This window comes from Empidonax traillii, unplaced genomic scaffold (genome assembly GCF_003031625.1).
Source record: "Empidonax traillii isolate 1590-97213 ecotype Southwest subspecies unplaced genomic scaffold, ASM303162v1 scaffold70:size1330859, whole genome shotgun sequence".
Taxonomy (NCBI): Eukaryota; Metazoa; Chordata; class Aves; order Passeriformes; family Tyrannidae; genus Empidonax; species Empidonax traillii.
This window is the reverse complement of record NW_020955263.1, coordinates 897,704-909,722: the sequence shown is the minus strand read 5'-3', so window position 1 is coordinate 909,722 and position 12,019 is coordinate 897,704. Positions and strand designations below refer to the sequence as shown.

Genomic DNA, 12,019 nt, shown 5'->3' with positions numbered 1-12,019 from the left:
TTTTTTTTTTTTTTTTTTTTTTGGTTGGTTTATTTGTTGTTTTTTAAAATCGTTTCTCAGATTACTATTTATTTATTTGTGTTAGGAAAGGATTAATTCAATTACTAAATTGTTATATGTAGCATCATAGTGATTTGACATGTCTTTCAGCAAGTTGTAGTTGAGAAATTTCAACAGCCTGGCCAGCTGATGCAGGAAGATGTTAATTCCTTAGGAGCTGGATGTGAAGTACTGGTGAGGTATACCTTTGCACCTTTGAGACGTTACTCACTCCTCTGTGTTGTGGGTCCAACAGAATTTTCATCACATGCTGAAAGATCAATCTATTGTGAGGATCCTAATGAGTTTGTCACAGGTAGATGTCTGTTTCTGTTAATGTCAACGTAATTTTCTTCAGATAAACAGCCATTAAAACTTTTGCCAGCAAACAAACACTACAGCTGTGGTGCTGTACTAGTAATTTAATTAGAGAAGGATAGATATAATATAAGTAAATTATATGGTCCTCCACCTCATTGGAGAATAAATATGAAAGTTATATGGAAATAAAAGTTCTCAAATATAAGGTAAAGGGCTTGGATTTAAGATACATGCAAATGTTTTACATGCATATGTTTTAAAACTTGTTTTAAAATTTGTTTGAAATACAAGAAACATGAATTTAAAATATAAAGGGAAAAGATATTTTGAGATGAGTACAGACACTTGAAATACACATGCCCTACTCGGAAAGACTGAGCGTAATACAGTATCTTATCATCAGAGCCATCAACAGTAATTCTCTTCTGAATTTAAATATAAAATTATCAGGTTAAACATGAATCATATTCATTGTTTGGGCTGGGCTAGGAAGAGAAGACTGAGCAAAAGGTGATGAAAGCAGATGGCCTGTTTAATTAGAGACTGCAGATAATTATACTGGGAGTTCTCATTAAAGGCGTGGGATTTAGTTGCTTCCCTTTTCCTGACAAGAATCTTGAGCTGTTCTTGCAGGGCGTTTGGAATATGTTTTAGTCAGAAGTAGCTTGGGTGGCACACTAGCTACCACTTGTAGTTACTTATTTTAAGTTTTAGATGTTGTGCTTTTTATTCTTTTTCCCCATCCTCTTTTTCACTTGTGAAACTTTCTTCCTCTCCCTCTCCCTCCTCCTCTCCTCGACCTGTTTTGCTACTTTCCTTTTTAGGTAACTGAAGGATGTTATTGCAAAAATGACAAAGGAAAATGCCTCTCTGTTGAAACTTGTTCTGTCAGTCTTCTGCAAGCTGCTGTTCTCACGTTCACCTCCCTGGGTTGGGTTTCTGAAGACAATTGTTTTATACTAGCAAGTAGAAAGCACTGAAAGGAAATGTAGCTTAAGAAAGAGTGATACTTTTAAGTTAAACATTAACCAGATTCAAACAAGCTCAAGCGCATTTCGAGTGTGGTTAACTTGGGCGGTTGAACAAGAAGGAACTCAAGCAGTGAAGAATAGGCATGGGGATACTCTATTCAGAGGTATGTGACCATTTTTTGCACAGTAACTGAAGCTATTGAAGGTGTGAGTATTCACTGGGTTTGGTTCCCTTCGCAGACCCCCATAAACAGGCTTATACAGATCTGAAACATTTTTCCCTTTGGAAATGTTTTTCTTTGGCTATTACGAGTTGTCAGAAGTATTTTTTTTTTGTAGGAGGAAAGGAAATGCAATAACTAGTGTAATTATTGTGACTGCACATAATATGTGTTCAACATTTTAGTATTTTCCTAGATTTTAGCATAAATGCTACCGAAACATATTGTTTCCCATTTGTACACAAGGGAAAAATTTAGGATTTTGGTCTTTTTTGATTACGAATAGAGTGTGTTGCATGTCTATTTCTTTTTCTGGAGATAGCATCGCATCACTCTTCCTTTAAAGGGTTACATTTCTGTGCTGAAAGACACTCTTTTGTTTTTAAAAAGCTATTCACTGAAATCAAATATCTTCTCCTCTTTCAGTATTACAAGGACCTTGAATCTGTGCATTCATAAGGTGATCAGTGAATAGACTGTAGCTTATTCTGAAACGATTTTTTGCCTCTCTCCACGTCTACTATTCTGAGATAGTATTCCACAGGAAACCAGTGTCATCTAGCTTAATTAAATGGATGTTCAAAGAATGTTCAAATGCTGTCCATATTTTCTATGCTTATTAGTAAATACTCTCATATACATTAGTATTCTTCCCTTAAAAATTTTGAGATACAGTTTTCTGGGTAAAGTACGGTTCATTTCTACAGGACAGAAATCTAGAGAAGTAAAAATAAGACAGAGTAAGTTGCCTTTTCTGAGGAGTATGCATTGGATATTAGGGGATTTTTCAGCATCCTAAACATGATTTAGACTTTCCTGTTTAGTTCATAGTGTGCCTTTGAATTAATTTTAATGCACAGGAAGAGGCTATGGATTGGTTCAGAATATTTGGCATTGCAACATGTCTCCTTTTTATCTAAATGATTGCACTGTGTTGATATCATTTAGGCAATCCTCGGCCGTTCTCAAAGGAGGAAGCAATTATAAACTGAAAATTGCTCTCATAGTTTCAAGACAGGCTTTACCTTCACCTCCTCTACTGGCTGAATGCTTTGTCCTTCATACAGTGCCTTTAACCTTTATTTCATGTGTGGTAGAACTCGCTAAATAGCTTGAGGTTTATCACTAGCTCAGCAAAGCTAAGCAGAGAGAGATACAAGAAACCCTGAAAACAAGCAGACAAATTCAGATGTGGCAGTTCATCTGAGCATGAGTAAACTACCAATCACGTGTCCCACAATAAATTAAAAAAAAAAATAAATCAAAGAACCAGCTCTGCAATTGAATTTTTTGACAGTGAAAGTTTTATTGGTATTCTTGCACTCCTTCTCTGGTTATCTCGTATTGAGTCATCTCAGCCATGAAAACCCTTGTCTGTCCTACGAGTACTTCTCACCTTTCCTGAAGCCTTAGGTAGATACCAAAAAATTAAATCCTGGTCTGAAGGGCTTGCAGAAGAAGAAGTATTGTAGACAGAGAGATTTTAAGCACTCAATCATTGGCATGTGTAATCTTCAAACTCTGCTCTCCAGTGTCTGTTCTTTGCTTTTTTCATTTGAGCAGACTGTGTTCTAGGTCATGGTTAGCCCTGATGCTATGCTAGGGAAAAGGCACAACTGGTCAGGGTGGAAGGAGTTTGGTGGTGTGATTTTCTGTCTTCCTCCCCTCTGTCATGGTTTGTGCAGCATTGTACTGTCGGGCGCATCTTTTGTATCTTGTCTGAATGTTGAGTGGTGCTGCAGATGTGCGATTAGGAGCAGAGGTGAAGGACTTTGCTGCCAGGCGCTTCAAAGAGGCACTCTCTTCCTCTTTGCCTAAGCTGGAAATCTTGATCCTGCTCCCCCTCCCTTCACACCTGAGCTCCTGTTTCTATTGGGTGCAGTGTTTGTTGTGCCTGTGCCAGGTCTGCCCTGCTACGCTATGGAGGTGGGACAGGTCTGTTGTGAGTTCTCTGGGGCAGTCAGGACACGGGGATTTATAAATAACGTGGTATAGCAAGAATAGCCACTCTGTGTCTTGGACTGCAAACCTCTCCAGAAGCTGAGAACTCAGTTCCCACTAATGCTTTCCTCAGAGTTTTTTGTTGTGGGAGCACTGGCCTTTGTTTCTCACACATTCCCTAAAAGAGATATCATAGACATTATATCCGTGCTCCAGTTGCCAGTGCATCTCTAACAAGGGAAGCTGCAGGGGTTCCTGGATGTCCTCCACTGCCATCAGATTTCTGCTGTCGTGCTCCTGCTCTACTCTGCAACTGAGCCCAAGTCTGAGGTGTGAACTTTGGATTCTTTGGATATGGCTTCCACTTTGCATGTGAAGCCCAGTTATTCTGAGTACTTACGCCACAGGTTTATTTCCCCCTTGTGTATGATGGGTGGATAACAATAATGTACAAATATGAAGCTGGTTGTTAAGCTGTACCACTGCTGAGGCAGTCTTCTAACACTCTAGATAACGGAGTGAAGTTTTGCAGTCTTTTATCCTCCAAGCTTTTCTGTAGACTTAAAGGAAATATGTTTTCTTGGGCTTTGGATGGAATCTACTACTTGTGCCTTGCATTGTTGTAACTCCATAACTGGCCACCGTGCTGATCTTCCAGACAGGTGCTGTCTAACTGTCTGTTTGTAAGAAACTCTTTTAGTCTTGTAAGCAAAGTTTGGAGAACTGTTTAAAACCCTCTTAAGCACAGTTAGTCCTCCTTTAGATAGGACTGCCAGAGTGGCAACCCAAAAAGGTGAAAGATGAAAGAGTGATTTGTGGCAGAGACTTCACAACCACAGAAATCCTGGCACATGCTCAAGGTCTGGCCTGGGGTCAGTCAGATTTTATGTCCATTCTGCTGCTACTGAAAGCCTGTTTTGTTATTTTACTCTGCAGATTTAATAGAAATCTCTTTATAATTTTCATGCTAAATTTCTTGGCCAGAGTTACCACCTTTTTACCTTGTTCCTTGAAATTAATTGGCTCTCCTTTAACACTTACCCTCTAATTTATTTTGGAACACCTACAACCTTGTCTCTCCCCTGCCCAGCTAAGCAAATCAATGTTTCTTCAGGCTCTTCATATTCCTCAGTTGTAGAGATGTTTCATGATCCTGCCATAGTCTGATCTAATTTTCGGACACAGGTGACAAGAACTGTATTCACTATCCCAGTTAAGTGCCTTCTATAACAACTCTCTTCTCTTTCTGTGAGAGAGACTGTGTAATACAGCATTTGCCACTGGTTGCTGTTGCTGTTGCCTTTCTTAGACAGGCGACTGCCACTTATTTGTAATTTATTACAAGTTTATTACAATAACACTTATTTGTGTTCTTTCCTAACACATTTTATGAATCTCTATTGCTATTGATATCTATATAATGAACTTACAGTTGTTTGTATTGCTTTGTTCCCTTACTTAAATATTCTGCTACTATTTTTGTCCTTCCAGTCATGGAGCTGTGTTTGCCAGTTTGGAAGGTATACTACGAGTTTGATCCATTGGACTTTTCACCTTTTTTTTACTAAAAGAGGAACTTTTTAGAATATAAACCAGTAAGTGGGCCTCAAAAAAATCCCATAAAACCAGGAAAATTTTGACTTTTTTTTTTTTCTTTAAATATGAACAGAACATATTAATGCAGGAGAGAATAATTTCTACAAAGAACCACCACTGCAGTGGAATAACAATTAGTAAAAAATACTTCAAGTACATCAGTTGCCAATGTATTAGCTGTAAGAATGGCTGAGAATTGCTTCCTTACATTCTCTGTGCCCTGGATGTTTTCTGAGAACAGTCGGTTTCGGTAGGTAAAATAGCATGCATGAGTCATATGTGCTGGTCTCTGTGCATGACTTCAGACCTAAATAATGTGCTCTCCTAGGGAGTGGTATGTGCTCCATCATTATTCATGGCTCTAGGACTGAGTTCAACAGTAGTGTAAGGTTTAGAAAAAGATCCCATGGGTCAGTGAGAGTATCAGTCAGAAATGCCTTGGGTTTAATGGCCTAGCAAGTAAAAGACTTTGAGGCAGTACAAAAAGAAAAGCAAAAAAGCACATCATCTGCTGACATGAGTTGCTGAACTAGCAAGTATCATTCTAGGAAAGAATAAAACTGTATGGTAGATGACTGCAGTTTGAGCAGGTGTTCAACCAAACAGAAAATCTTCTGCATCTTTAAATAAACAAAGCAATAGCTAAAAGCAAAAATAGAAGGGAAATCAGAGGTGCAGACAGACTCCACTTACCTTCTCTTTCCTGGACCTGAAGATACAGTACTAGACATTGAAAGAGAAAACTGATTGTTTAGACTGCACCTGCCTGCAGGTCACACCAAAAGGGATTTAAAGGAGGGTTTTCTCCTCAAAACCATTAAAACAGTTCTGATTCTGGTGGAGTGCAAAATGGCAAATGGTATGTGTAGGCTTTTATGAGAATACAGACAGATGCGCAAATTTACAATATTGCATGTATTTGTTGTAGATATTTGTCTGAAATAATAAAAAACAAAACAAGAAGTGGTAAAAAGTCTGGTAAACATGTAAATATGTTCTTAGGAAACAAATCACTTCTCTTATGCAGCTGTCCAGAAGCAGTAATGATGTTGGAGGTAAACATGTGGTAGATCAAAGTTTGCTGAAGTGAAAGTATAAATAAGAAGAATAATTTTAATATGGGGGGAAGAGTATGGGGGCAGGGAAGTAACTGCAGGCAGAGTGAGGCAACAGCTTGGAGTTCAGGGCCAGATCTTTTTCAGGTAGTGTATTTAGGATGTGAAAAAAAGGAGAATGGTAAGGAAAAACTGCAGACAGTATTTAAAGAAAATTACTGTTTTGTAAAATGTTGAATAAAATCCTTAGTGTCAAAGACAGAAGAAAAGAAAATTATTCTCTTTTTGACTGGAGAACTCAAATGCTACCAGTTTGCCCTACCTCTCACTGCTACTTTCTGCCTGCATTAGGCTGTTAGAAACTTGTATTACTCTTGCCATTCTCAGCCTCTCTTCTCAGTCTGAATTCGTGCTGCTGGAGAGGGAAAGAATTGCAGTTTAGGTCAAGGATGTGTAGAAATACCAAGCAAAAGTTGAGCAGCAAGCAGTTCTCCAAAGCCAAGCAGGATCTGAGTTGTGGGCATACAGACATATATATTTTAGGTAAAAAGTTTAGCTTCAAGCTTGAAAAGAAACACTGGGGTGGGATTCACCTGAAGTGTGGTTCTCTTCTGAGAACTGATGAGTCAGGAGTGGTACCTTCTGTTCAGCAGTGCTCAGCCAACGGGAAAGCCTGTTGTAAACTCAGAGAGAACTAGGGCTTGTCTTTGCTTGTTGCTCAGTACAGTGACCAGCTCCTATGAGATTGGAAGCCGTTGTTTTTAAGGCTGCAAATAAACCATATTTATTTTTTTGATTATAGAAATAACATCTAAAATTAACAGAAAACTCATTCCACTGTGCAAAGGCTGTGACTTCTGGGGCTGAGGGCTGAGAGCTGCTGTGTGGCAGCTGCAGGAGTGTCTCCTACCACCATCTTCTGGAAGTCACCAAGAACTACAACCTTTGTCAATTATTTTGGGATGTGCAAGTAGTAAGATGTGCAAGTAAGGGAAGTATGGATGTCTTAATGAAAGATACACTGATGAATATTATTTTCTCCCTTCAGCCCATTTGTCAGGCAGCTTATAACAACGATTTCAATAAAGTTCAGTTCCTTTTGGAGCGCAACTGCAATTATCTGAACATCCAGGACAGCTTCAGTGGAGACACCCCCTTAATTTGTGCATGTAAAAAGGGAAACAACAAGATAGTTAGCTATCTTCTAAGAAGACACGCTGATGTCAACATCAGAAACAAGGTAAATGGACACTGACTCCTTTGCAATGACTGTTCTTTCAGATTCTTGTAGTGCCAGTGGGCACACTGGCAAGCACAGTCAAACCTGAAGTTTGTTTCCTACTGAGGCATAAGTATAATCCCCAAATTATAATTCAGTAAACCTATATGTTTCTGTTTAGTCTCCTCATTTCTTTTGCTAACTTGTTAATGTACACAAGATAATAAACACTGCAAACCTGAATTTGTTTCTGTGTTCATGTTCTTCATTTAGGTAACACTGCATGCCATCCCCAGTCCCCAGTGGGTTCTGCCTGCTTGCCCATGCAGCACTCCACATTCATTTTGCCCTCCATGTTGTGTCTATCTCTTCTGTAGTCTTTTTTCCTCTGCCTTTTTCTTCCCCCTGGTTCAAAGGAAGGTCTGAACAAGAGCCTGTCGATCTTTCACAAATGTGTCCCCGAGGAGAGACTGATTCTATAAAAACCTTCCTTATTTCCTCTACAGACCTGCAGTTTGTCATGATACAGAGCAGTAGCATCCTAGGGGGCAAGGAGAGAAGCCTTCTCTGTCTTCCTACCCTGTTCCCTAATTTAGGAAACCTACCTTCCTTGCTGTTGTTGTTTAACCCCAGCCAACAACTAAGTACCCATGCCTAATGTGATGAGAAAGTGTGTTTTTGTGATAAATTTTCTGGTAGGTTAAAAATAACAGATGTGTGTTCTGGCTTCATTAATAATTTATTATTATGATGTTAAGGGTGATAAACAGCCAGGAAAAGCTCCACAGCATTGTCAGCTGTTTATATCATCTCATACAAGGCAATGTTTATCAGTGTTCCTACACACTTGTGGGCTATCTCACATATCTGATTTCCAGTGCATTTTTTCATTTCATAGAAGGGCAGTAAATGTTCATGAGGCCAGTGGAATATTTTATCCTACCTATTCTTCTTGATGCAGAAAGCTCTCCAACTTACCTCAAAGTCCCTTTTAAAGGGTTCAGTGTTTTGCACTAAGATAATTTTAATTTCACTGGTAGCCATTTGCTAGCCATGTCTGGTGTTCTTAAATGCCTCCTTGCTTCACCTTCACAGGTGGAATAAGGCCCTTGGGCACAGAGCTTAACTATGGTGCTAAAGACTGAGAATGAGGAGCAGCAGGTATCACAGAAGGGCTTCTCTGCTTACTTTGGGCCCCTATGTAACACCATAACCTGGTTTGTCAAATTCAGATTTGACAATCTGCAAGAAGCTTAACACTTTAGCACAAAACTTTGTAGCCCTGCCTGTAGTTGCTTTGGTACATTCAGTATTCAAAGTTTCTTTAAACTCTGTTCTTACTAGGAATCTGCAGTGGTTATTGCTACTTGCCTGTGTTTCTCCGATGTCCCAAAGGAGATGTCCTAAAGTCTCATATGTCCTTGCTTCTGTAACCAGCACCTCTGTAAGAAGAGGAGCTACGGGGATTTTTCCTGCTAATTGAACTCGCTGGGTGGTGGTAGTACCCACGAGGTGTTCACGAGGTGTTCACTCTTCCTTTGAGTCTCTGCAGCCACGTGCAAATGTGCAGACATACACATGGAATTCTTTGGATCCCACATCTTCCTTGCATGAGTAGTCCAATTTCCATGCCTCTATATGTGTTAAATATGCTTTGACTTGAAGAAAGCAAAATGCAAAATGTGTCTGGTTTTGCTTGAAAATCAGAGGAATATTTCCAGTAGATGGTCTAAAAGAAAGCTTGTGAAATTTAAAACGGTCTACTCTTGTCAATAATTAACAAGTAAAGTCAGATCACTGAGTCTGGTACTAATCAGAGTTATTTTGTGTTTAGAAGGACCGCACTTGTCTGCATTATGCTGTGAGAAAACGGTTTACCTTCCTCGACTATGTGCTCATCATAATCCTCATGCCAGTTATGCTTATTGGATATCTTCTCATGGTGAGTCTGGGTGAAAGCAGGAAAAACATTGTATCTTCCCCTTTCCCTTTATGACATTTTTCATGGCAGTATTTCAGGCTAGGAACCTGTATAGTACACAGGACTGCTTTCATAAAGCACAGACTAGATGAATAAAACAGAAGAAGCAAGGATTTTGCTGTGAATATAGCTGGTGTAGGAACAGAACTGTAGCACTGCATTGGCCTGGTATTTGCAGAAAACACTTTTTTTTTTTTTTTTTTTTTGAAAACAACCCACAGTATTTACCCCAATTTACTTAGCACTATATAGAGATCATCTATCTTACCGTGTTACTCTTTCTCTTGCACCAAACAGGTCTCAAAGACTAAACAGAATGAAAACCTGATCAAGATGTTGCTCAGAGCTGGAGCTGATGTGAATGCTACAGACTCTGTAAGTGGACTTATAAAAAAGTAAATGTTGTTTGCATGCATGCAATACTTCCAAAAACAGACTAGAATCTTCTAGCAACATAGTCCTGCTTTCAGAGTGGGATCAGGGACTGAACTGACTGTGATGTACCAGGAGCATTCAGTGTTTCCCCTTGACATTTAGGCAGCAGTTTTTCAATGTATTAATGTATACAGAAATAATCCCAACTGATCAAATAATTATTTCATTTGAACAATACCCTCATAAGAGAATCCAGGTAAGCTGGGCTGAGATACTTATGTATTAAATACCTGATCCTATAAAGATTCTACTGACATAAGGGTCTCAGTTTATCAGCATTTATTAGTTGGACTGGAGCATATTTTTAGGCAAAGCTCATGCCACAGGGCTAGACCCTGTGTCTACTCTTGGTCATCAGACTGGGCTGATTTGCCATAGACAGAGTCCTCTATCCACTAGCCTACTTGGGTGTGGTAAAGACCTCTACCCTAAGACAGAAAAGAATGCCCAATTTTATCAGCAACCAAATTCTAAAACACTGAAGTGTGGGCAAACAGTATTGTTGGGATCAATATCATGGAATCCTCTAAAATTAGTAAAGAACTACTGGCTTCCTGCTGAAGGTATCAGACCTGTTTTAGCAGCTGCATTCCATGGAAGGAACGATAATTTTTTTTTTGTTCCTGTTGCTCTTATGATAATGTATTTGTTTTACTGTGTAGTGGGCTATGGTAGAAAATGACATGTGTGTTTTGCATCCAACTGTAAGGGGGAAACTGATAAGGCTACAGGTACTTGCTTAAGGTCTACTAAAGAATTCATAGAACTAAAATTCATCTGCTTCTGTCTCGCTTCAGTCTGGTAGCACAGCCCTTCACTATGCTTGTGAAATGAAAAACCAGGAAGTCATTCCTCTACTGCTTGAAGCTCATGCAGAAACTTCTCTAAAGAATCAGGTAAGAAGGTGAAATTGGTAACTGTATCTCCTTATCATGAGGGTGACCTAGTATGTTGTAAGTCTTAGCTGGTGTGCAGCAGTTTAAAGAAAAGGGTGCTCAGCTGCCTGGCAGTGGAGTTGTTTCCTGTTTCACATAAAATATTTGCTCCATTGCCTTTGTTGGCAAGAGCAACTTCAAAGTACAAATCCTTCACTGCTGGATTTCAACCTGTAAACACTGCCCTGTATGTCCCCTGGTTTGGCACATCTCTTAGTTGTCTTTGTGCTATCTCTTCTTGGCTCAAATCTGCTCTACAGTTCTGTTCCTAAGAAGCAGGCTACAGGGGAGTGATAAGAGCCTTCTTAGGTGCTTTTCATGCTGTTGTACACTGTTATTCTGAGTTAGGCTAAGTCAAGCTGCTCCTGTCACCAGAATAGCTCAAATGTTGCCCAAATCAATATTGACCTGGGAGTATCTGCATTACTGAGTTGAGGTGAGCAATGTATTACCCATGTTGCTCTTGAATCCAAATCTTAGCTGTGCTCTGCACTTTTGGATATGAGTCCTAGGAAACAGTGGAATGGCTGGCTGTCTTTAAAGCAATATTAGACCCAGCATGTTTTGAAACCTTTGTTTTAGAGCATGGATGCGACAGGGGAACTTACACAGGAGAGCATTGCATCTGGGTGACAAATTCAGGAAGCTCCTTGTACTTGACCGATATCTATCATATTGTAATGAATTTCATCTGTTTCTTTCAGGATGGGGAGACTCCCTTAGATATAGCAAGAAGATTGCAGTTCCACAACATTGAAAGCATGCTAAGAAAAGCTTCCTAGTCATCAAGGACTCTCACACATGCAGAAAATTACCTCATCTGACAATACATCTCGCATGGCAGCAAATGTCCAACAGAGGGTGAAGGCTGTTACTTGATAAAGACTTGGTCCACATTCACCCATTCCTTGCTGTAGACTTTGACAACTTTGTGTGAGACTTTTCAATACCCCTCAAGGCCATGTGTGGGGTGAAAGGAGTTAATTTGATTTTACTGAGCCATGAATGATTACAACCCCGGTCAAAATATTGCCCTTCCCATCTCCTTCATCAATTTTATTACTTGACTTCTGCCGTCTGTGGATTTTGAAAGCCTAAATATTGCATATGATGGTTGGCAGCCAATGCAAAAATAAAATATCCTTTAGAGTGCACATTACTTCTCCTTTAGGGGAAATAAACAATATGCTACAGAAGGTATATAAAGTCTGGTACCTTTCCTCTTAGTATTTCTCTTCATGGGAGTGACTGGGACAATGGGTCTCTCAGCTGAGCACTTTTACCTTCCATCCTTCCTACAAGTTT

The 12,019-nt window shown here is 39.5% G+C and overlaps 1 protein-coding gene across 2 annotated transcripts; it reads left to right on the top strand.

Annotated features, from left to right (window-relative positions):
* Positions 1-70: 70 nt before the first annotated feature.
* Positions 71-11,868, top strand: ANKRD22 (ankyrin repeat domain 22). 2 transcript variants are annotated; one of them, XM_027880490.1, is made up of 7 exons: positions 71-234; positions 1,185-1,495; positions 7,193-7,384; positions 9,198-9,305; positions 9,642-9,719; positions 10,577-10,675; positions 11,419-11,868. In XM_027880490.1, exons 2-7 carry the CDS (start codon positions 1,475-1,477, stop codon positions 11,494-11,496), a joined length of 576 nt encoding a protein of 191 aa, XP_027736291.1. In that variant the 5' UTR covers positions 71-234; positions 1,185-1,474; the 3' UTR covers positions 11,497-11,868. The 2 variants fall into 2 exon arrangements, with proteins under 2 accessions (XP_027736291.1, XP_027736290.1); XM_027880489.1 differs by having other exon boundaries at positions 71-1,495.
* The last annotated feature ends 151 nt before the right edge of the window (positions 11,869-12,019 follow it).

Coding starts and splice junctions, on each gene's coding strand:
- ANKRD22 (XM_027880490.1), top strand. CDS start 1,475: ATGGGGATACTCTATTCAGAG. Junction 1,496..7,192: donor TGGGGATACTCTATTCAGAG/GTATGTGACCAT, acceptor TTCTCCCTTCAG/CCCATTTGTCAGGCAGCTTA. Junction 9,720..10,576: donor ATGTGAATGCTACAGACTCT/GTAAGTGGACTT, acceptor GTCTCGCTTCAG/TCTGGTAGCACAGCCCTTCA.